At 44.8% G+C, this 22,651-nt stretch overlaps 1 protein-coding gene across 8 annotated transcripts in view; it reads left to right on the top strand.

The window, feature by feature from the left end:
* Nucleotides 1-2,943: 2,943 nt before the first annotated feature.
* LOC118210320 (period circadian protein homolog 2-like) overlaps nucleotides 2,944-22,651 on the top strand; it is a 28,475-nt gene continuing 8,767 nt past the window's right edge. For 2 of the 8 annotated variants that reach the window (XM_035386399.1, XM_035386406.1), the window contains exons 1-19: nucleotides 2,944-3,133; nucleotides 7,407-7,599; nucleotides 7,995-8,123; nucleotides 11,081-11,589; nucleotides 13,479-13,577; nucleotides 13,893-14,047; nucleotides 14,470-14,591; nucleotides 15,217-15,421; nucleotides 16,724-16,775; nucleotides 17,431-17,573; nucleotides 18,246-18,324; nucleotides 18,527-18,633; nucleotides 18,768-18,921; nucleotides 19,044-19,152; nucleotides 19,381-19,524; nucleotides 19,846-19,951; nucleotides 20,435-20,609; nucleotides 21,423-21,550; nucleotides 22,196-22,396. In XM_035386399.1, the coding sequence (XP_035242290.1) occupies nucleotides 11,192-11,589; nucleotides 13,479-13,577; nucleotides 13,893-14,047; nucleotides 14,470-14,591; nucleotides 15,217-15,421; nucleotides 16,724-16,775; nucleotides 17,431-17,573; nucleotides 18,246-18,324; nucleotides 18,527-18,633; nucleotides 18,768-18,921; nucleotides 19,044-19,152; nucleotides 19,381-19,524; nucleotides 19,846-19,951; nucleotides 20,435-20,609; nucleotides 21,423-21,550; nucleotides 22,196-22,396 (2,377 nt within the window). In that variant the 5' untranslated portion in view covers nucleotides 2,944-3,133; nucleotides 7,407-7,599; nucleotides 7,995-8,123; nucleotides 11,081-11,191. The remainder of the gene's footprint in view (nucleotides 3,134-7,406; nucleotides 7,600-7,994; nucleotides 8,124-11,080; nucleotides 11,590-13,478; nucleotides 13,578-13,892; nucleotides 14,048-14,469; nucleotides 14,592-15,216; nucleotides 15,422-16,723; nucleotides 16,776-17,430; nucleotides 17,574-18,245; nucleotides 18,325-18,526; nucleotides 18,634-18,767; nucleotides 18,922-19,043; nucleotides 19,153-19,380; nucleotides 19,525-19,845; nucleotides 19,952-20,434; nucleotides 20,610-21,422; nucleotides 21,551-22,195; nucleotides 22,397-22,651) is intronic. The other 6 variants (XM_035386402.1, XM_035386401.1, XM_035386405.1 and 3 more) reach the window with 6 other exon arrangements.

Here is a 22,651-nt window from a genome sequence, read left to right as displayed (position 1 = left end):
CTGTCCCATCTGTTCTTTGCCTGTTTTACATTCATAAAGTCATATTTATTGTGTGTAAATACATAATGAACAGGCCCAGAGACGCTCCTCCAATTATTAATGCATATGGTGAGCCTTCGTTGAATGAGAATTCGAGAAAAAGACATTGTCTGACATTATAAATTATTGTTTAAGTCAAGTTGAGTGGAAATATATATTTATATATTTTTTATCATGCATCATTCTCTCTCTGTTTGATTGCCAAGCAAACTCTGGAGAACTGGTAGGTTTTTCAGCCTGTTGTTGATCAGAACTCTCTTGGTGTATGGGCCATTCATCAATGTTACTCCCCGGATCCAGTGGTTAAGGGCTGAGGAAAGATTCCTGGCACATTTGGCATAAGAGACAGAATGTGCATAATGTACCCCACCATAAGAGACACAATGATGTGTCTTTTTGCATGTCTAGTGAACTGATCTCTGAACTTCAGAGATTGTCTTATGACAAGTACACGAAGCAAATTCATGAGTGCCCAACAAACCACAGTTAAATTTCATGGCCGTGTAGGAAGAATCATTGCAATGTTTCTATTTAATGTACAGGTGTGGTGCTAACAAAAAGTACTTGGCCAAACCAGAAGACTAGAGATCGAGAGCAGTTTCATTGTTTTGTCAAAACGGGATTAGCAAAAACAAAACAAAAACATTGTTACAGTTTATGGGTGTCATAATTGACATTACACTCATCAAGCACTGCTCTCTCTCTCTAGTATGAATTAAACTGTGCCATATAATTGTATGTGTACTGGGTCTCTGTGGCCAAGTTACAGTTTAGCTAGGCACATCCTTTGCCAATGCTTACCCATACTCTCTGAGTCAACCATGAAACATCAAGATCAATGAAATAAGCAGAGTACAAAGCAAGTTTACTTTTTGTTTTGCTTGTGAACCACCATCCCTGGTGGTTCACAACACGATTTGCCAGTGGCCTTTTCATCAGTTCCTGAAGACATTATACAAGCCAATGTATCCGATAGGTTCATCTGTGGTCCCTGGGTTGCGTGTCCTCAGACTGTGGGAGGAAACTAAAGTCCCTGGAGGAAATCCATGCAAACACGGAAAACATGCCAGCTCCACGCAGAGAGGATCCCGTCGGCTGAACCCGGAACCGATCGTTCTTTTTGATCTTTGGTTTTTTTTTCTATTATTTTATATATTGTACCATTTCTTCTGTTTCAATAAGATACAGTAACATTTGGATTTACATATTGCTGTACTTACCTGCTTCAACCTGTATTTTGTAATTTCTACCAATAAAAAAAGGGGGAGCTGGCATAACAGATTATGAAAGTGATCGTTGTCGCTCATGCCAACGGATACAACCGAAACCGTACAAGACCCACATTTCCACTGCATTGCAGTCTTATGCAATACAAATGTGATAGCCTACCTTCAGTTGTATAACCCACAACTGAGACTACCATGTTTTTCGACAAAGTAATTATTCTTGATGGCTCATTTCACCTCTCTACTTCGCAATTACGAAGCCGACCCAACACGTTTGTTTCGTAATGACTAGGCTGCTTCTTGTTGACAGCACGTGAGACATATGAGGGCGGGGCATGCCTTAGCTTGAGTCTTTTTTGTATACTAGGATCATTAACTTATTGGTTCACACAGTTAAATTGTCAGACTGTCATACAAACTAGTTTTTTGTTAATTTTATCCGAACACTATCGAACTTTTATACAGGATAACGCCACTGTTACTGTAGGCTACTGGCTTCCTACTGTAGAATGTGTATTCGGCAAACGTTGGGTTGGCAACGCGATTCGTTACTGCTCTTTGTGTTCAGAGGGTCCAAGCGGGGAGAGGTTTCTCCTTTACTTTATATTACATTACAGGCATTTGGCAGACGCTCTTATCCAGAGCGACGTACAACAAAGTGTATAACCATAACCAGGAACAAGTATGACGAAACCCCTAGAGAGAAGTACCGGTCCAAGTGCAGGGAACAACCGCATAGTTCAACTTGGACCCTGAAGGTTAAACTGATTAACACTAACAACGAGAACGGCAACAACGCAGTTTATGGAAAAAATACAAGCAGTAGTTAAGACAGTTAATGCACCTAAGTCACCTTTATAAGGACAGTTAAAGCTACGTTGTTTTCATGCGGACCCAATTTAATAAGTGATTTGGAATTCATGTTTTATACTACTTGAAGTAGATTACTGTTCCATCGAGTGTGTTAAATTAAAAACGATTTCTGTTAACCATGCTGATTTGTGGATCTGTCCCCTATAATTCACGGATTACTTCAAACAGCAGGGTTGTGCTAGATATATTGTCAAATGACAGTTCTCAACTCAAAACACGTACTCTGAGTTGTCCAACAGCTCACTGGTCGTTGTTTAACGATTAGCTAAATTGTTTATGCAGCCTTAATATCATTTTACTTAGTAGACAGCAATGTAAAGATACACGCATTTTCGTCTCGAAATCAAGATATTCCCCAGTTTCTTGATTGTATGTATAGTGAATAAACGTCAAGAAGGCTTATTCCGATGGATAGTAATCAATTAATTTAACCTTAGATACAATTGTTTACTAACTAGCTGCCCACATTGACTGTACACGCCGTTGTATAACTGCTTTAGATAACAGTAAACTGCTCAGGACCAGCCACGTTTTGTCACTGCTTCATTCATCCAACTGTTCATGTGTTGGCAACTCTAGCTACTACGGATTCGTTGGAATTGTCTGACGGCACAGCAACATGGATTTCCACGTGAGGCGTATGACATATTTATATAAAGAGACTGGCGGGGTTCTAAACCAATCGGAGAGGATTGATGTCATATGCAAATATCTCCATGGCAACCTCACGATAATAACCAATGAGTGGACGGTAGGGGTGGAGTCAATATTGGGGTCACGTTTGACGCTCGAGGAGTCGAGAGTAGGGCAGCTTTGAGAAAGCAGAACAGAACCTAGTGCAGTGTGTCAGTCAGGCTGGCTTTTCTACACGATACAGATAGCGAGTTAAATTGCTCTAGTAACTAGCTAATTAATTAACTTCATATACCGACGAGGCCAGATTAAGGATTTATCTGGAAACTGGAAGTTGTCCAAGATTGCTTGTGAATGCGCAGGTTTGTTTTAAATTACTTTTTATCGCTAATGTTAAGCTGAATCTGTTGTGTAACTAAAAAATGAAGTGCGCATGTGCTCCGGCTGCCCATTCAATCACTGGCTAGCGATACTCACAAATGTAAGGTTATTTATTCAAAAGAACTTGGTTGCAGTTTGTTTAGGGTTGCTTTTACGTCTTTGCTAATGAATATTTCCGACTAGCAACGTAGCGTATACGAGTGACTTTCGCTTATATTGAGAGCTGGCCATTGGTTTGTTGGGTAGATTGTGAGTTAGGTTTAGATAACTGTGTCATGAACGTATGATACCGGTGAAAGTTAGAGGGTAGTTGGCTATCTCAATCTGGCGAGTTATTTTGCTGGTGAGTTTAAAATCCATTCGTATCTACTAGTTAACTATGCTGACTAACGTTATGCACAACTGTTGTTAACGTTAGCTATGAACTTTCTTTGGAATATATGTGTGCAGCTAATGTTTATTAGAAATTCAGTGGAACGTTGGCCGATTGTTGTATTGAATATTTGAGAAATTGAAGTAGGCTAATGCCTAACCAGAGCTGCAGTGTCGTCCTTCACAACGGTACTGTTCGCTCAGGGTGATCGGACGAGAAAGGTGTTCTTCTACGGCAGAGTTGGGCAACGAGTGTCGTATCTGGCTTATGATTCTCATGCCAACTTCTGGAGTGAATTACTTAAGTTAGCCCAGACATTTACCCCATCTGACATTTTAGTTACATTTCTTCATAAGCGCATAAATGACACTTGACAGCCAGCCAGAGACTGTTCTTGTGTTTGTGTTTGTGATCTAATGTAGGAGGGAGCCTGTCCTGGTGTAACGTTATACAGCCAATTATGTCATTTAGACAGCATTCGGAATTGCCCACCCCTATTCTAACGCGTCCCCCTGTGGTATCTTTTAATTGGGCTTGCTAACATTGCGCCCCCTGTAAATTTGCTAATGCAATTCTATCACAACCAGTTATATTCGCTTGCTTATCTGCAGTCATTGGCAATGTACGAATAAGACGCATTACATTTTATTCTATGTTATGCATATTTAACTTATTTTTGAATTATCTTCTGGCTGTTTTCAGTTATTATTATTATTGTTGTTATTGTTGTTCTTGTTGCACTGATACAAACATTTCTGTCCGATAACGATTCCGATTATTTAATTAAACCATTGGCCGATACCGATACTTATACCTATACCGATTGTTTGGTGGTTCTGTTTCCATAATAGTTTTATGATCAACTATTTAATGTCTTGCCATTCTAATACACAACTTTAAGTAATGCAACAATGTTGAACATACATTTCTTATGACATTTCTTCACATTCATCCAACTTGTAATGCATTTCTGAAATATCATCGTTTCTTAGAATTTCTTTCAGGCCTGGTGGTTGCACCACCTGCAAGTTATATTTGCTTTCAAATTTCTGTTTTCCCTGTATATTCAAGACTTAAAATGATCCCAAGGAGGGGATACAATAATACGCTGTATTTATTGCATAAAAATAAGCAGTGCAACCTCTGCTACATTATAATTAGCCTAAGACTCCACAAATGCATACAGAGCGTCTTTAAAATGTTACAAACTTGTGACAAAGAAGGTTTTTTAGAACATTTAGTAAAATATATATTGGATCAAATTAATTTACACTGGGTTAAATTTAAGTGCCAGGAAGTTGTTGGGGTCATATATTTCTGAAGCATTGCTATTGGAGGAAAAATTAAGGACACACCTGGCATCACTTTGCAGGTTTACCAAGGTTTTATGCACCTTGTGCAGTAATGTTGACATCCTCTGACCTTTACAAAACATTAGCAAATCATGAACATAGGAGAACCTTGTCACAGTTTTTTTTCTCATTTAGGCCATGGATACATTAGCGATCGATTCTGGTAAATCGCCATAATCTGCATAACGGGGAAATCGCTTTAAGGCGTGAAAATTTGTTCAAACTGATCAATCGCAACAGTGATAGTTAACGTTCGCTAGCTAGCTAGCTATGAGGGGCTGTATCCGTGCAATGCTAGCTAGTTGATGATTTTAATACAATTGATGCAGTACTGTTATGCTGGATTACAAAGGTAACGTTCAACCATACCGATACAATGTGATAATGTTAGGTTGACAGTGCAAACCTGGGACATAGAGACATTGTGGTTCCACAAGAAAATATTAGGCTAAATATCAGAAACTTACTTTACTTGTAGAAGCCGTGGAGAAGAATCAATTAAGCCAGCATGACTTCAGCCCACTCCATTCTGTCATACTGGCATACGTTTCCACTCCTGCTTAGTAGGGATGAGTAAAAGGATTAGTAAAATAAAGGGACTGACTGCAGTGACACTCTTATGGCATCAAGTTTCCCAGGCAACAACACAGAAATTGACTCATATTTAGGAGCAGTGCCCAGCAGAGTCTCCTAAGCCAAATGATTGTTGATTACCAAACAAGTAGGCCTAGATATTTGCCGTTACTTTCGGAATTTAAAAAAAGGATTTTGGTGGCCTGGCCGCCCACCAGGTATGTACAATTATAAGGTAAACGCTGAATAGGCTGAATCTGACAGGCAAAAGAAAACCAACTCTTGGATTACAAACAAACAATATACTTTTGATTGACAGGACATAATTTGAGCTGACCATTGGTTGTTTCTATACAATCGACCAATGGTGCAAATTTTCAGTATTATCCGGCGATACCAATTGTTGGCCGATATATCGGTACATCCCTAATGTTTATTATCATTCTCGCAGTTTTTTTTTGTTGTTGTTTGTAGCAATTCATCCAGTATTCGCTCTAATATACTGTAGGTTTTGTTCTCAGCCTTTATACGATACTAATGGCATTCATACATTTAATCTGCAATGTCAAGCAAATTGAAGTGCAGCTAGTTGAAATATTCAGAAAAAACAGTTGTCTTCCTGGAATCAATGCTATTTGTTTTCCCTAAACAGGCCGCTAATTACAAATACCCTACTGTAGTCCCACCTGAGCTGCTCCAAATACACTACCTAAAGCTGGCTTTACTGCAAGCACTCTGGCATTACTGTGATAAGGTTACTGTATTCACCTTACTTTGCCTTGTTGATTGCTAGTGTGATGTTATTATCTTCAACAACTGCGCAGATTAGTTTGGCAACCCGTTTTATTTCCCATCTTCTACCACTCATTTTAAATATCTACAGCTAGTCCCAGTGGTCTTAATTTTTGAGGCTTTGCTGCACAAACAATACAGATATGTAGCCTATACTGTAGGTTTCTAAGGACCTGCTGTGCTTTAAACAAAAAGTTAAGGTAACTCCAAAAAGCACCAGCCGTGATTCAGGATTCAGTTAGTGAGAGGCGGAAAACACTCCAATGTGAATGAGAGCTTCAGCGATTCTTTCAGTGCCTTCATTTCATATCTCCTGCAGAGTGTTTAACCGCTTGTAGTGCTTCACAGCTCTGGGGTGACTGAACGAGCGAATGATGGAGGAGGTTTGTTTGCCCGTTTCGTCTGTCATCTTGGTCCTGGCTGTCAGGCTTTGCGGATGCCGGTGTGCGAGTGACGCACAGAGCTGCTCCTCTCTGGGACTGGGTGCTGTCACAGAGCGTTAACTTTCTCTCTCACTCCCCCGCACTCTTTCCATGAATATCACTGGCTTTGCCCAGGAGGAGCCGGCTGGTTCACGTGTTCCTGGAGTGCAGAACTTCAGAGGTTTAACTGCAGAACTACTTGTCCTCACACTGCCGTCCACAAATTGTGCTTGTGCATGCACAAGCTGGAGGAAGATGCTTCATATATCACTTGAGCAACAGGTTGTGGGCACCTGATTGACCAGTGAGGGTCGCCAGTGAGCAATGAGATACGGTCACACCAGCAAACTGAATCCCTCCCTTTTGGTGACTCTATGGCCAATTATGGCTGCCAGCCACAGTCAGCGCTGGCACATTGAAATGCCAGGCAGTGGGGCCTGTCCACACGCTGGCACAGAGCCTTAACAGGATGAGCTGCCCAACAGTCATTGCTACTATTGTTATTTGACTGTAATTATTTTTTAATATTATTACGTTCACAGTCACTTGTACCCCTGGTTGAAAGCCTGTATTGTATTTAATTGAACAGCATTGTCCATGAAACAGCAGCATGTTGTTGAACTTTGGACATGTTACCAGGTGAGTGCTTTGGTGAAGAGTTTGGTTGAAAGAGCACCGCTGCTTTTATCTTTTCTTTTTAGTTTTTATTTATTTATTTTCCTGTCTGGTTCTTCCTTGGCAGGCCAAAGCCACTCGAGACTTTACCACTTGATTTGGATAGCAGGATCCAAGCCAGGCTCCTGAAGGTAGGCTCAGCTAACAGAGCTGAACATGAACCAAGTATAGGAGGGGAAAGATGATGGCAGGCCATCATTTCCACGAGAGCCTCAGAGAGACTCAGGCCCCATGGTGGTACAACAATTGGTGGTATAGGGGTAAGCACTGATTTGTGTTTTAAAGTGAAAAATGTGCACTTGAAGTAACTCCAAGGCATCTTGTACAAGAATGTTACACCAATAACTGTCAAGCCTAGTGGGAAAAGTATACTTTTTAATTTAAGCTGATATTAAATAAAATAACAATATCAAGAAACACCAGAAAGTGAACTATTCTTTGAAGGCCAAATGGAGGTAAAAGTACTGCTCATTTGGGTGAGAAATGACTGTATCAGATGCCAATGACAGGTGTCCTATCAACTTACAGATCAGAAGTGGCTTTTTTTTATTGTTTCTGAATTTAGGTGCATTCAGAATGAACTAAAACAGGTTGAACATGACCAGCTGTCTTGTTCTTAAGAAACATTTTATAATGCGGGTAATGTCACTTGCAGGTCTCACCTTGCATTAAGGCACAGAAGAAAATCGTTGCTAGGATCCAACTATGAAGAATAAAGCTAATGTGGGACCCGCTGAGGATAGTGCTCTAAATGCTATTTAGCAGGTCTGTCCAGTCCCTAAAGGTAATTTTGCAGTATGTTAGGGCACCCAAATGACATTAGGTATTGATTTTTGGACTCATTCTACTCTGTAAATCTGCTCAATATTGTTACTGCTTTCAGTTCATCAGCCTCTGTAATACACTGCCTGTTAGGCAGTTCAGTGTCACCCTGTACCTAACGATTCAATTTTGGCTTAAACAGTCCCGTTCTTCTTGAACTGCATAGAACACTGAATCGGTATGGCTGGAGAGGGCGGAAAGATACATTTCGTTATTGCCATGAGCAGCTCCATGGGGGTAAATTGGCCTTTCTGTGGATTTTTTTTTCACATAAATGCCAAAATAACAAATTAATACGAGGTAAATTATTTTGTCGACCTTAACGCAACGCCCATTAAAGCCAGTAATTTTTAATCTGACTGGGTAAAATCAACTTCTTACTCCATAATTCCTGTCTTACCCGTTAACCATTAACTGTTTATTGAAAATTTATCACTTGGCATGCTATGTTTTGAAATGGAAACAAAGGGACGAGATGGCCGCTTGTGCCGTTCTGTTGGTGAGAGCAAAGTAAATGTGCCCTATTGTAAACGTGAGGGCTTTGCTGGAGCACCTGACCGCATTAGACATAGGCACTCGGAGGCACCTGTGTCCCTCGCCGCCACAGGAAATGGTCATTCCCCGCGTCCCTCCTCAGACGCCAGGTCGGTTGCTCACTGCATCTAGCATTAATCCCTGAGAGCTATTGACTGAGGGGCACAGCGGAGGCGCACTCTGTGTGCTATATCGGGCACGGCCGAGCGGCGGGAAGCCCGGGAGCGGCGGGGCGCGGCGGGGCCGCCGCGGCTCTCTGGGCTGTTTTGGTCCGCCGTCGCAGCGAGGTTCTGGCGCACCGCGACTCGTCCCAGAGGGGGTCTAATCCCACTACCATCAGCTCGCCGCGGGCGATGGCCTTCTGCTGGCTACACGCAAACATGTGAGCCTGGAGAGGGAGAGAGACAGAGAACGAGAATGAATGGAAGACTGGGAACAGGGTTGAGAAAGGTTTGGGGGTGAGGGGGGGTATGAAGGGAAGATGAGAGATGAGACTGAGCAAGTGAGGGAGAGAAGGAGCAGGTAAATGGAAAAAGAGACCGAGATGGAGCCGTGAGAACGTGGGTGAGACGTTTCCAAGTGCGAGTGCCCCAGCTTCACACTTTATTATAAATCACCTAAATCAAGGTATAAAATGGCTTCCTCTCTCAAAGTAGCTCTTCACACTAGTGAATCATTTCAACTCAGGTGACTGATGTTCACTTTGTCTGGGCTGGGGCACAAATTGGCTAGAAACAGACTTCCAGTTGAAGAAAAAACTCTGGTTATGCTCTGGTCTGGCTTTTGTCTAACCTTTGCCCCCAACACACTAGTTACCAAATTGCCTGACATGGTGTAGGCTAATTAAAATGGTGTAGTTAATTTGTGAAGTCACATTTGTGAGATCAACAGGTCATTGTTGGCAAAAGGGAGATGTTGTTGCATTGTGTAATGATCAACCCTCCGAGCTTCAAAGTTTATGCAAAGCAGTACGGCTAAGACTAAAAGCTATGGCACTTCAGCAATGCGGATATACACATGCTGCCCTAAGGTCCCAGTTGTAGCACTGCGCAACACTAGCAATGCTGATGGAGTCAGCACATACGCTCTGTACAGCAGGGTCCTGTGGTCATGGAGGAGATGGCGGCTAGGGTGATGACAGTGGTTTCGGTGGCTGCGGTGGAGGTGTAATGGCGGTCCGGGGGATGTTTAATTTTTTTAGTTTGAGCTTGATCTTATCCTCTATTCTGAGAGGTTCCTCACCTGTTCCTTGGTCTCTCTTAAGTGAGACCCAAGTTAACCTGTTTGCAGATTTCAGGTAGAGTAACTTGTGGCAGTTATGAAATCTGGCTGTCCTTGCAGCCATAATCAGGCATGCCAATCCCCTGTGCAGTATTGCACAGCACCGCACTGGCACACATTACTGTCCTAAATCCGGCTGAACTGTGCTTGTAGCAGCGGACGTGCTCTGTCCGCCAGTCTTTACATGTGTGGCCTGGGCTTAACTGTGACAGATTAATGCCTCTGCTTAGAGGAGCCAGAACTATTGAGCCGGAACTGTTAGAACCTTCATAACGACCTTAAATGAGGCACCGTCGTACAAATGGGTGATGATGCTGTGCCATTTCTGGAGCTGTTCTAAAAATGACTTCCAAAGTGCTACCCCCCTTTTGTTATTTAGTGAAATGTCACCCACCGTATGCGTGAAACGATTTTGCAGATGATATTAACATTTCAGAGTTATTAAAAGATGGAGGCGTCTGGTTTTCTCGAGTCTTTGCCGCCTGCCGGCGCACAGCCTGACCTTCGTGTCTCGGAGCGTCCCCTTTGAAAGGCGTGTGAAGTGTGCGCTCTGGTCTGGCCTGTTGGGGAAAGGGCAGCGATGCTCTGGCTTTGGCCAGTCTTTGAAGGTTTGTGTGAGGCTGTTTGATGTTGTCCTATTCTGGGATATACGGCTTGGTGTACAGAAGGGTACTAGGCTAACAGGTCTGTTATTGAAGTTTAAACCTGAAAGGCTAGTTTTTTTTATTTTTGGCTGTTTGTTGTAATGGAACTTGATCCTTTTGCTTAATGTTACCATCCATAGGGTATTCCTCTGTGTTTTTTCACAATCAATTAGCTTTGGTAAGACTTAATTCCAGTCTGACTTTTTCAGATGGCAAACCTTTGAATCAGTTAGGACTAATTCAGTTTTATTTCAGCTCTGACCCTATAAAATGTTTAAATAATGCCTCTGTCCCTGTCTCTTTTCAGTGGTAGCAGTGAGTGAGCTGCTGCTGATTATATTCTCCTCTTCATTTATTTGGGGTGTGGGGTTGTGGAGCCATTTCTCTGTGAGAACAATCCTTTTGCTTGTTATGTTTTAAATACTACCCTCTGCATGTACTGTACTTGTGTTTTTCGCAGAGAACTGCAGCTGCCTACAACTCCCAACACTCTATTGCAACATTTCCCACGGCAACGCAATGTGGAACATCAGGTGATTCCTCAGTGTCCCATTGACCTTCTTGCTGATTGATGTCTGAAGACTTGGACTCCAAGCGCTACCTGTATTCCACGCTGGAGGAGCGGGATTCGTTCGGTGAGGAGGCCGCCGCCTGCAGCTCCATGTCCCAGCTGCACCGCATGAGCGGCTTCGGGGAGGGCCGGGGGCGGGGCGGGGCGGAGCTAGGGCTGGCCTCCGAGGGCAGCGACAGCAGCCAGGACCCGCCCGCCTCCCCACACAGCGACAGGAAGATGGCGCACTCGCTCCACGAGGACGCCGAGATGAACGGTAGCGGGTCCAGCGGCAGCGGGACAGAGTCCCACGGCAATGAGTCCCACGGCAACGACTCCAACGGCAATGAGTCGCTGGGCAGCTCCAACGGTAACGGCAAAGACTCGGCACTGCTGGAGTCATCCGGGAGCAACAAGAGGTTAGTGTCCAGATTTGTGTCTCTGTACCTTGCATGATGTAAGTTAAGCAGTGATCTCTTTATACCATGATATTTCCTTATACAAACTGGGATACCAGCCCAGCCCTAAGAGTTTCTGTCATATGCACTCTCTGTCCCCCTCTGTCTAGTCTACTTGTGTCAGGGGTCGGGGAAGCAGACAGTAGATGATGTCAGAGGCACACATGAGGGAAATGGTTCAGGGAATATCACCGCTAGTTCATTCCCTCGATTGAGCTAGTGATTATAGAGCATCCGCAATCACACAGCTGCACAAACGCATCAAAAGATGCTTTGAGAAATGATGTACCGCCGTACTGACTACTGCATGACCTTTAAGCACTGCTCTTTTCTGCAATTCCTGGAAGGCATCTGCACGTTTGGGGAATGTAGATGGAGAGAATATGCAAGAGCAGTCACCTCATGCTTGGCTTCCTGGTATGGGACAATATTGAGAAAATAAAGGGGTACAGCCATTTCGTCATATCCCCGTCTCGAAATAGCCAGGAGCACCGACGCGCACACCGTAAGGGAAGGGCTACGAGTTGGTTTGCACGCAACCATGAGCAAATCGGCTCCAAGTAAATAAAAACCCTGAAAGCACAAAGCAGGCAAATCACAAAAACAACGTGTGACTTTTTATAGCAGCTCGGCGGAGAAATCTTTTTGGATTTGGCACATTTCACGCGGAAGTGGCTAAGTGCTGCGAAGAAGTGGCGCGTGAGAGTGCTCTGGAAACTGGTTAAATCCTGCACTCCTCCAGGGTGGGCAGCCTCAACGCTGCTCTCTCCAGTTCTTTTAAAGGTGCACGTATGCCCCATGTGTGTACCGCTTTTAAATATATTTTAATTTGACTTTACATGTCAGTGCTGAAATCCAGTTGGAACCGGGCGTCAAGAAACGCCCAGTATGATCTTTAATATCGTAAACCACTATGGAAAATGACTTGTATTGTCCTCACTATTGGAGGGTGCAGAAAGTACTGACATCCTCCCATTGTAATTAAAGGAATGTTAGATGCAGTATATAGCTCTAATGAATCTTTTATAGGAAGCCGAATGACACAAAGATTTAATATCAGTGTTTAAACTGTCAATGCCCAAGCTTAGAAGACCCTGTAATCTTGGGTTGTTAGCTTACACAGACATGTGTAAGCTACTATTAGTAATCATTATGCCTAAATCTAGCTGTTGCTATTTTGCAGAGTGCTATTTCTGACGGCTCACTCTAAATTAAGCTTCTTCCCACACTATATAGCTATATCCTCTCCCCATTGCATATTCAAGGCCTGGTGTATTAACTGCACCTCTTTGTAGCTTCTCAAAGTGTTACGGAGCTAATCTGAGCGGCTAAACCAGCGGCTCAGACTCAGAAGTGTATCAGGCCACCCTTGGAATTCTCTTGCTCAACACTGCGCAGAAACACATGGAGCATGGAGCAGAGTGCTGGCACAGTCTGAATAAAAGTTGAATAAAACTTTCTGAGAGAAAGTAGGATTAGCATTATGCAGTTAATACTGGGAAGCTTGAAACTCACAGAAAAACAGCCCTCCCTGGTGGAATAGGTTTTCTTTCACAAATGGAAATGCACTGCAAAACCAAATTATGAGTTAATACAATAATGAGAGCCTTCAGCCAGTCGCCCTTGTCCATTTTTCCTATTGTGCAAACCCACACTGCCCATCAAATGGGAAATTGGTAGAATGCCTTCCAAAGCGAGGTGGAACAATGGCAGTGGGTAATAAAGGAGCCTTGGCCAAATCCACTTATTTTTTTTCCCTTCTGCCCGATACTTCCGTGGCCCGGCGGATCTGCTGTTTTCTAACCCGTTCTTTTGTCTGCCCCTTGTTGTGTTCCGTCTGTCCCCCGCAGCTCCAATTCCCACAGCCCGTCCCCCCCCAGCAGCTCCAACGCCTTCAGCCTCCTCAGCGCCAGTTCAGAGCAGGACAACCCCTCCACCAGCGGCTGCAGGTCAGTGCACCCCCCCCAATCCCTCAGATACCCTGCAGCCTCCATTCAGCCTTTAGAGTTTCCTCATCGGTTTTAAATGAACCCAGCTTGTGTCAGCGGTGCTGTTCATGTTGCAGAAATGGGTTAATACAGCATCTGATGGTTTAGGGTATAAAACTCCCTCCTTTCAGTGCCCCCGTGAGGAGTTGTCAATAGCGTCACGTCGAACGGCAATGGCGGGGACATTTGGCTGGGCGGGGTGGGGCGGGGCTTTCCGTAACCCAGGCGCGTTGCTGACACGCCTCTCCCCTGCGCATCCCTCGCGTGACCCTGCAGCAGCGAGCAGTCGGCCAAGGCCAAGACCCAGAAGGAGCTCCGCAAGACCCTGAAGGAGCTGAAGCTACACCTGCCCTCCGAGAAGAGGAACAAGAGCAAGTCCAGCACCCTGAACACCCTGAAGTACGCCCTGCGCTGCGTCAAGCAGGTCAAAGGTAAGGTGACTTCTGCTGATCGGGTCTTATCAGCTGATGGTGGTCTTCCCTTTTAGGTATTTTAAAATGGTTGTCATTACTTAGACTGCAGGTAAATGCACTAAAGTTTATCCTAGTATTGGGGAGCGTGCAAGATTTTGGACCGACCTCGCATTCACGCAGCAAGCAACTCCGTTGACCAATTGCCGGAAGTCCATTCATTCTCTATGTAGCTGATGGACGGCCAGCTAACTGAGCAACTGGGCAACTGAGCAACCAAAGTTGCCTGAAAACTAGCTAGCGAGAGAGAGAGTTTTTACTAGCTAGGCAGCTAACTAGTGAGAGGAAGATATGGAGACATGGCAGTTCACGAACACACGAGTGACCCCTGCAGTATAGTGGCTGAACGCATGGATCATGAGTGTCTCTTGTACATTTTGCAGCTAATGAAGAGTACTACCAGATGCTGATGATCAACGACAGCCAGCCACCAGGGCTCGATGTTTCGTCCTACACCATCAGGGAGATTGACGGCATCACCTCAGAGTACACCTTCAAGAACACTGTGAGTGGAGCCCAGCGGGCACCTGCAGGGAGGGGCCTCTGGGGGGAGGGGCCCCGGGGGGGTGGAGCGTTGTGTGTCATGCTGTGCAGACGTACTATACTAGGTGAGAATAGGAACATAAATGGACTGAATTTGTATGCCGAGCATCTTTCAGGGATCTGGTTGGTTCTCCATCGGCATTGGTTCCCCACTGCTGTCACTGTGTGCCCCGTTTTGATGTTCGGCAGCCATTGCGCTCCAGAGTACTTGCCTTACTTCAGTTTAGGCAAAGCATGGGGACATAAATCATTTATCTTTATTGTTTTGTTTATTTTCATTCTCATTATCATTATCTTATTATATTCAAAGAAACCATGTACACAGAAAGGCTAATAAGTATGGATGATAAGCAACAAATAGAAACACAAAGCAAGAACCAAACGTACACTGGCATAGTCACTGGTTATGAAATACAGCTCTCAAATGTGTCATTCCTCTTGTACTGAAAGTTTAAAATGAGTCAATTTCCACTGAACTGAACTCAAGGGTTGAGTACAAAGGGTACGTACGTCTTTCCTGCCGACGGCCATTATGGCTCCATTTGTTGATGACTCGGGGGGGATGCTGAGGCTGTTTTCCCGCTCAGCAGGACACCTTCGCGGTGGCCGTGTCCATGATCACGGGGAAGATCGTGTACATCTCGGACCAGGCTGCCTCCATCCTCAGCTGCAAGCGAGACGTCTTCAAGAATGCCAAGTTCGTGGAGTTCCTGTCTCCGCAGGACGTGAGCGTCTTCTACAGCTTCACCACGCTCTACCGCCTGCCCTCCTGGAGAATGTGCACGGGCGCAGGTATGCTAGGCCTGGCTCGCCCATCTTAAACCAGGCTGTGTGTCAAACTAGATGTCTGCTGACATCTAGAATCTAAGGGCCTGATTTACCTTTAGCATATGCAAAACATTTTAGCGCACGCAAAACTAATAACACAACCAGTGATTGATGCGAAACAAATACCATGACCAATTATTGGTCATGTTATTGTTTTTGCACATGCTAAAAGATTTAGCACATGCTAAAGGTCTAAGTAAATTAGGCCGCTGGTTTTGAAGTGCACTACTGCAAATCATTTAGACCAGGGAGGTCAACACCGGTCCTGGAAAGCCACTTAGTTGGCTGGTTTTCATTGTTACTCGGTGCTTAATTGATAAGTGAAAGCCATTACAGTTATATAATCTCACCTGGCAACTTGGCAGTGGTCGGTGATTTTAGGGTGTGGCTCCTTGGGACCATTGGCCACATGTGACTTAGACATGCTCTTTGAATTTGGTCCTGGGAACTAAACTTTGAAATTGACGCTTTTGTTTAGCTGCTCCAGTAAATATCCACCTGTTCAAATTTGTATTGTGTGAAATGCAAGTGCTGTGAATTGCCCTGGAAAAGCCAACAACAAGCAAATTAAATGCAGAGCAGGATCCAGGCTGGGTCATTCTATAGAAAGTAAATGTTTATTTCTATTCATTTTGGTGAGTATGGGGGTGACCTCTGTGTGTTCTGCTTTTCATCCCAACCAGTGGTCGCATTAGCCCATGGAATCATTTTTGCCACAGTATGCCTACTTGCAACAATATTACAATAAATGTACGTCCTTCATAATTTTCACAAAAGCAGGATGAAATGGCGGGATAAGCAAGATAAATTAAACTACAAATAATGTTTCAGCGTTCTGATTAAAAAACTTTTGCCACTCAAGTTATGATGTACTCATTGTGAGCAAGCTTTCTCTTTGAATCTTGCAGTGCTACCAATGGCTGTGTAATATATGATCAATAAACAACACATGTCAGACACCAAAAGGCGATTGGCTCAAAGAAACAGCAGTAATTATTTGGCTCTGGTTCAAGTCTAGGTAATCACCTCTTAGCTTATTGTAAATCTTAGCTTATTGTGATATATATTGCAAATGATTACAAATAGATTAAAGACTAAGTTAAATCAATAGGTGGAAGTGTGGACAGAAAATTGGCTTGAATAAAAACCAGCATACTGAGGGGTCCCCAGGTCCATGTTTGAGAAGCACTGATGTATGTAAATGTGAATTTCAATGAAATGTTACCTCTCGTTGATTTTATTTGCCTTTGCTCTTTTTCCAAATAGAGTCCTCTCCATCTGACTGCATGCAGGAGAAATCATTCTTTTGTCGCATCAGGTGAGAATTTTTATGTCTGCTGTCTACTGTGGGTCGCGAGCAACTGGTTTTACACTTTGAATATAGAAGTGTAGGTTGCTGAGCTCAGAGCTTGGATCGCCCCCTTGAGGACATTTAGGCTATGACAACTTGTGCCATGATAAGGCACTATCAAACAGTAACTCTAAGTAAAATTGGCCACAGCCTCCTCTGGCTGTAGAACAAAAGTTAAATCAAAGTTGAATGTGGATTTTATCCAGTGTGTAATTAGGGGTACTTTGTGTCGTATCCTAGTCATTGAATAAGTCCTGGCCCTAGCCATTGAATGACTGAAATGAGGGAAGTGAAAAAGAAGTGTTGAATGTTGTGCACTGAGTGTGCTGAAGGCTAAATAAATTCAGGACTGAAGTGCATGGTCAGTGTAGCACTGTGGTTCCCAGCCTTGTTCCTGCAGGTCTACCGTCCTGTAGGTTTTCATTTCAACCCTAATTTGGCACGTACGGTTCTGCTAATTGGCAGCTCAACGAGATCTCTAGCTGTTGAATGAGGTATACTTTGTTAGGGTTGGACTGAAAACCTACTGGATGGTAGATCTCCAGGAACAGGGTTGGGACCTGGGGTGTAGTATTACGCCAGTGGTGTGTAAGACCGATGTCATCTCTCCCTGTCTCTGCAGTGGGGGCCAGAAGCACGGGGGGGGCCTGCAGTATTTCCCATTCCGCATGACGCCCTACCTGATGAAGGTGCAGGATGCACAGCTTGCGGAGGACCAGTTCTGCTGCCTCCTGCTGGCAGAGAGAGTGCACTCTGGATATGAAGGTATGGACGTCAGAGGAAACCGATTGCAGCACATGTGTACTGAGGCACTCACTATCGAGCACAGGCATACAAAGGCGCAGACGAACACAAACAAACACCAAAACATGAGAGCCAGGTCCTGAGGCAGCAAATTATTCCCACACCAGCATACTACATCACCGTATTTGACTGTTCATATGATGTTCTTGCTGTGAAATGCTGTATTTGTTTTACGCCAGACATAGTGGGACCCCGTGTCACCCATAAAGTTCCACTTTTGACTCTTCTGTCCATAGAACAGTATCCAAAAAGGCTTGGGTTTCATCTAGGTGCTTTTTTGCAAATGTGAGACGAGCATTGATGTTTCTCTTGGTTAGCAGTGGTTCCTGCCTGCCTTTTCGCCCAGTAACCTTCTTATTGTGGAGTCATAAACACTAACCTTAGCTGAGGCTAGAGAGGCCTTTAATTCCCTAAATCTTCTTCTGGGGTCTTTTGTGACTTTCTGGATGTGTTGTTGCTTTGCCCTTGGAGAAATTTTGGAAGGCTGGCCACTCCTGGGAATTTTTCCAAGTGTTCTTGAAGTGGCTTCTCTTGTGTTTTATGCACGGCTGATTCTTTCAGTGTTCCAGACGAGCCAAAGTAAGAGCTATATGAGCAGGGGGAAGTTGACTGTTGACTTTGTGTCTCCTGTAGCTCCCAGAATTCCTACGGACAAGCGCATCTTCACCACCACGCACACGCCCAACTGTGTGTTCCAGGATGTGGATGAGAGGTGAGTGCCTGTCTCCCTGCCCAAGACTCTTTCCCTCTTAACCCTCCGGCTGCTGCTGGTGGAGATCCAGGATCCCCAGGCCCTGCTGTCTCTCAGTTCTCTCTCCGGTTCCCAAGAGAACCTGTTTCCTTTGGTGTACTCTTTTGCTTATGGATGTTCCATTTGTCATGGAGCGTCCATAACGAGGGTCTCTCTTCCTCAGGGCTGTTCCTCTGCTGGGTTACCTGCCTCAGGATCTGATTGGCACCCCAGTGTTGCTGCATTTGCATCCCAGCGACCGCCCCCTCATGCTGGCTGTGCACAGGAAGAGTGAGTCAGCCCTTCACAAGACTCGCCAGTTAGCGCCAGGCCCTGGTTCCTGTGTTCCGAGGCCTGTAGCGAGCCTTTGTGTGTCAGGCTCTCCTGCCATAGCTCACTGTTGTTTCCTCTGTCCCCCCCGACAGTCCTGCAGTACATGGGCCAGCCGTTTGACCACTCCTCCATCCGCTTCTGCGCCCGCAACGGCGAGTACGTGACCATCGACACCAGCTGGTCCAGCTTCGTCAACCCCTGGAGCCGAAAGGTGTCCTTTGTCATCGGCAGACACAAAGTCCGCATGTGAGTAACAGCCTCCTACTCTTTCTCTCTCCTATAGTGTATGCAGTGGTATGGGTACGACACCTGGTCAAATTGCTCGCTTTGAATAGCGTTTAAATAAGTTGGGGGTTGTTTCTGCACAGGGGCCCTGTGAATGAAGATGTGTTTGCAGCCCCTGCCTTCACAGGAGGAAAGATCATGGACTCTGACATCCTAGAGATCACAGAACAGATTCACAAGCTCCTGCTGCAGGTCAGGAGCTTTTCACGCACTCACATATGCATCGAACCTGCAACCTTTAGGTTACAAGACCAGCTCTTTACCCATTATACTACACTGCCGCCCCAGTAGAATAGTGTGTGCAAAGCCTAACATGCCAAGGCCTTGAAAGTAGCATAGAATAAGCGTAAATGCTAACATGCATGGTCCTTCTGAATAAAATAGGGTGTGTAAATGCTAATGTTTTTTTCCCTGTATCAGCCGGTCCATAGCATTGGGTCCAGTGGTTACGGCAGCCTGGGGAGCAACGGGTCTCACGAGCAACTCATGAGTGTCGCCTCGTCCAGCGAAAGCAACGGCAACGGCAACAACAACGCCACTGAGGAGGCGCACAAGGCCAAGCCGGTGGGTCATGCAACTTCTGCAGCGCTTTTAATGGATTGTATATTCTATATCTATGTGAATGCTGTACAGCACATATGTGCTAAATTCAGCCATTTCAACCACAGTGACCAAAATAAGAAAAGCATTGGATGTTATTATTAATAAGCCGGAAACATCTGTGTGCCTCTTATTATTACTGAATATATCTTATATGGGAAGTTATTGAAATGTATTCCCCCAGTTTCTTTTTGCAACATTTCCTCGTTCGAGGGCACAATCTGGCAAAGATTACAAATGAATCTATTTAATATTTAACCCTGCCACGTGTATTTTTCCCTGCAGAGAACGTTCCAGGAGATCTGTAAAGGTGTCCACATGCTGAAATACCAGGGCCAGCAGGTCTACATGGCCTCTGCAGCCAGACCAGAGCCCAAGAAGGCCTCTGACAGTAAGTACTCTCTATCCCATGGCCTCCTGTTCTTAATGTGCAGCCACTGACATTCACAGCAGGTGTGTGCCAAGCAGGAATGGGACAAGTAGACTCTTCTAACATTACATTTTATTGTTCTGTTGGTGTTTGCGTGCGTGAGTACATTGCATATCTGACTGTGTATGTTTTTAATCAGCAGTGTGTGTGTGTGTGTGTGTGTGTGTGTGTGTGTGTGTGTGTGTGTGTGTATATATATGTGTGGTTGTGTGTGTTAGTGGGTACATTTTGTATCTGAATAAATGTGCATGTTTAAGCAGCAGTGTGTGTGTTAGTGGGGACATTGTTTGTCTGAATGTGTACATTTAAGCAGCAGTGTGTGTGTGGTTGAGTGTGCGTTAGTGAGTGAGTTGTGTGTCTAATGGCGTGCATGTGTTCAAGCAGCAGTGCATATGCATGTGCCTGTGCTCCTATTGTCTGGGACTAACGATGCGCTCTCTCCAGCAGAGCACCAGCAGAGAAGCCAGGTGGTTCGGCTCAAGGGCTCCGCCCTCCCTTTGGGGGGGCAGGAGACCATGGACTGCATGGAGGACAGGAGCACAGCGCAGGAGGAGCTGGCCTACAAGGGCCAGACCGTCTACTCCTACCAGCAGATCAGCTGCCTGGACAGTGTCATCAGGTCAGCCTCTACCACAGCGACATCCATCCACAACACGATAGGTTGGAGTTAAAGGTGGCATACACCACCCCAACTCTCAGCTCCCATCCAGTCACTGGCTTTAGTAAACTGATAGGCTACAGACATTGTTGGATAAACATTTTATTTAGCTATTCTGGGACACGAAGACATAAAAATAGACAAAGCTAGCCTCTTAGAATGCATAATTTAAGACTGCAAAACATTTAGCATTAAGCCTATATTTATGTCTCTAAGCAGTAAAGCATCTGTTGGCGATTACTTGTTTACTCGCGTAAATGGTTCCTCCCCTACTCCAGAATCACTCACGGGTCCCATTTCTGCACTGAAGTGAACAAGCACACAAAGACGCGCTTTCAGACGCATTCAGGCTCGCTCACATTCCTGCTTCTCAGGTTGAAGGGGCTCTTGAGTCTGGCTGCAGGTGCTGAGGCGTGGGGAGTGTGTGAAACGCTCACGTGCGCGTCCACTGGCTGTGTACTCTGGAGCCCTTTCACAGCTTCCTCTCCTGTTATGTTTCATCGGCGCTAAGAGTCGGGCGCGTGCAGAGTAGCTTCTCACAGCAACGAATGGTGCCACTGTTCAACTTGTGTGTGTGTGTGTGTGTGTGCGCGTGTGTGTATGTATGCACGTGTGTGTGAGAGTGTGTTTGTGTGCCTGCACGTGTGCGTGTGTGTGTGCATGTGTATGCATATACAGCTCTGGAAAGAAATGAGGCCACATCAAATTATAGGAAGCGTTTGGTTGCAGTTATTGCTTCTGTTGTTAATGTTAATGGCTCTACTGTTTGTGTAGGTACCTGGAGAGCTGTAACCTCCCTATCACGGTGAAGAGGAAGTGCCAGTCGTCCTCCAACACCACCTCCTCCAACTCTGATGAGGACAAGCAGAAAGAGGCAGAGAATGGCATGCAGAAGGCTGAAGGTATGTCCACACCTCTTCTTTTGTGTGTTGGCCTTAAATGTGAATGAGGCAAGGTTTTAGAGCTAATTCATTATAATTGTGGGATAGATTATTATGAATAAAACTTATAATGGCATCTGAGATTCAATGCATGATTGATGTTGCTATCTGTTTAGCTAGATACCAAGGTAACAGCAAGTTACACATCTTGCTAGCTAGTGATCAGAATAGGGCTGCTGGAGTTATCAGGACGCAAATGGGTAGCTAAATGTAGCACATATGGCACTGAACATGCTTTCATGTATATCTGTACATTCACCTCCTAAGTGAGAGCACTTAACCATGTGACATCAGAATTAGAATGACTCATAACTTGCTCAGACTTGGCGCTGACCTTAGGCACTTAAACCTTATGTCTCATGATACCTATTAATGGTTTCACCTTCCACTTTAGTGAAGTGCCTGACTGACTCTTCTTCCAGTTTACTTTACTGACCTCCTGCCAGACTACTCACCCTCCTGCTCACTCCACTCCACCACCACTTATTATTATTATTATTATTATTATTGGTGTTATTAGCTGTAGCATTATTAGGTTGACACTTGAGATTCCGTACCCGTGCTGTAAGCGTTTGACATCATCAGGATGCGTCTCTGCCCTGGCAGGACCCCTCCTGTCGGAGACCATGGCTGACCTGCCCTCTATGAAGGCCCCCAAGAAACCGGCTGGCGCAGCGGTGGTGGGCGCGTCCCTGGCACCCCTGGCGCTGCCCAGTAAGGCGGAGAGCGTGGTGTCCATCACCAGCCAGTGCAGCTACAGCAGCACCATCGTCCACGTCGGAGACAAGAAACCCCAGCCAGAATCAGGTACGCACGCTTAATCCTTCCTTTCAGGTCCTTCAGTTCTCTGAATGAACTCTATAAAATACAGCACTGTGTAAATATCGTGTGTTAATATTTTTTTTATGATGTAACTTTCCAGAAAATGTGTCCATATGATTTTACGTATTGAAGAAATTTTTTTTTAAATAATGGACACAGAAAAAAGAGGCTAAAAGAAAAAACTAAATAAACCATAGATGTGTAGAAGCATTTCTAGAGTGTTTCTTTGAAAGTTTTACT

The sequence above is a fragment of the Anguilla anguilla genome, chromosome 12 (assembly GCF_013347855.1).
Source record: "Anguilla anguilla isolate fAngAng1 chromosome 12, fAngAng1.pri, whole genome shotgun sequence".
NCBI classification, from domain to species: domain Eukaryota; kingdom Metazoa; phylum Chordata; class Actinopteri; order Anguilliformes; family Anguillidae; genus Anguilla; species Anguilla anguilla.
Note: the sequence above shows the minus strand (reverse complement) of the source record. Positions and strands in the feature narration are given on the sequence as shown.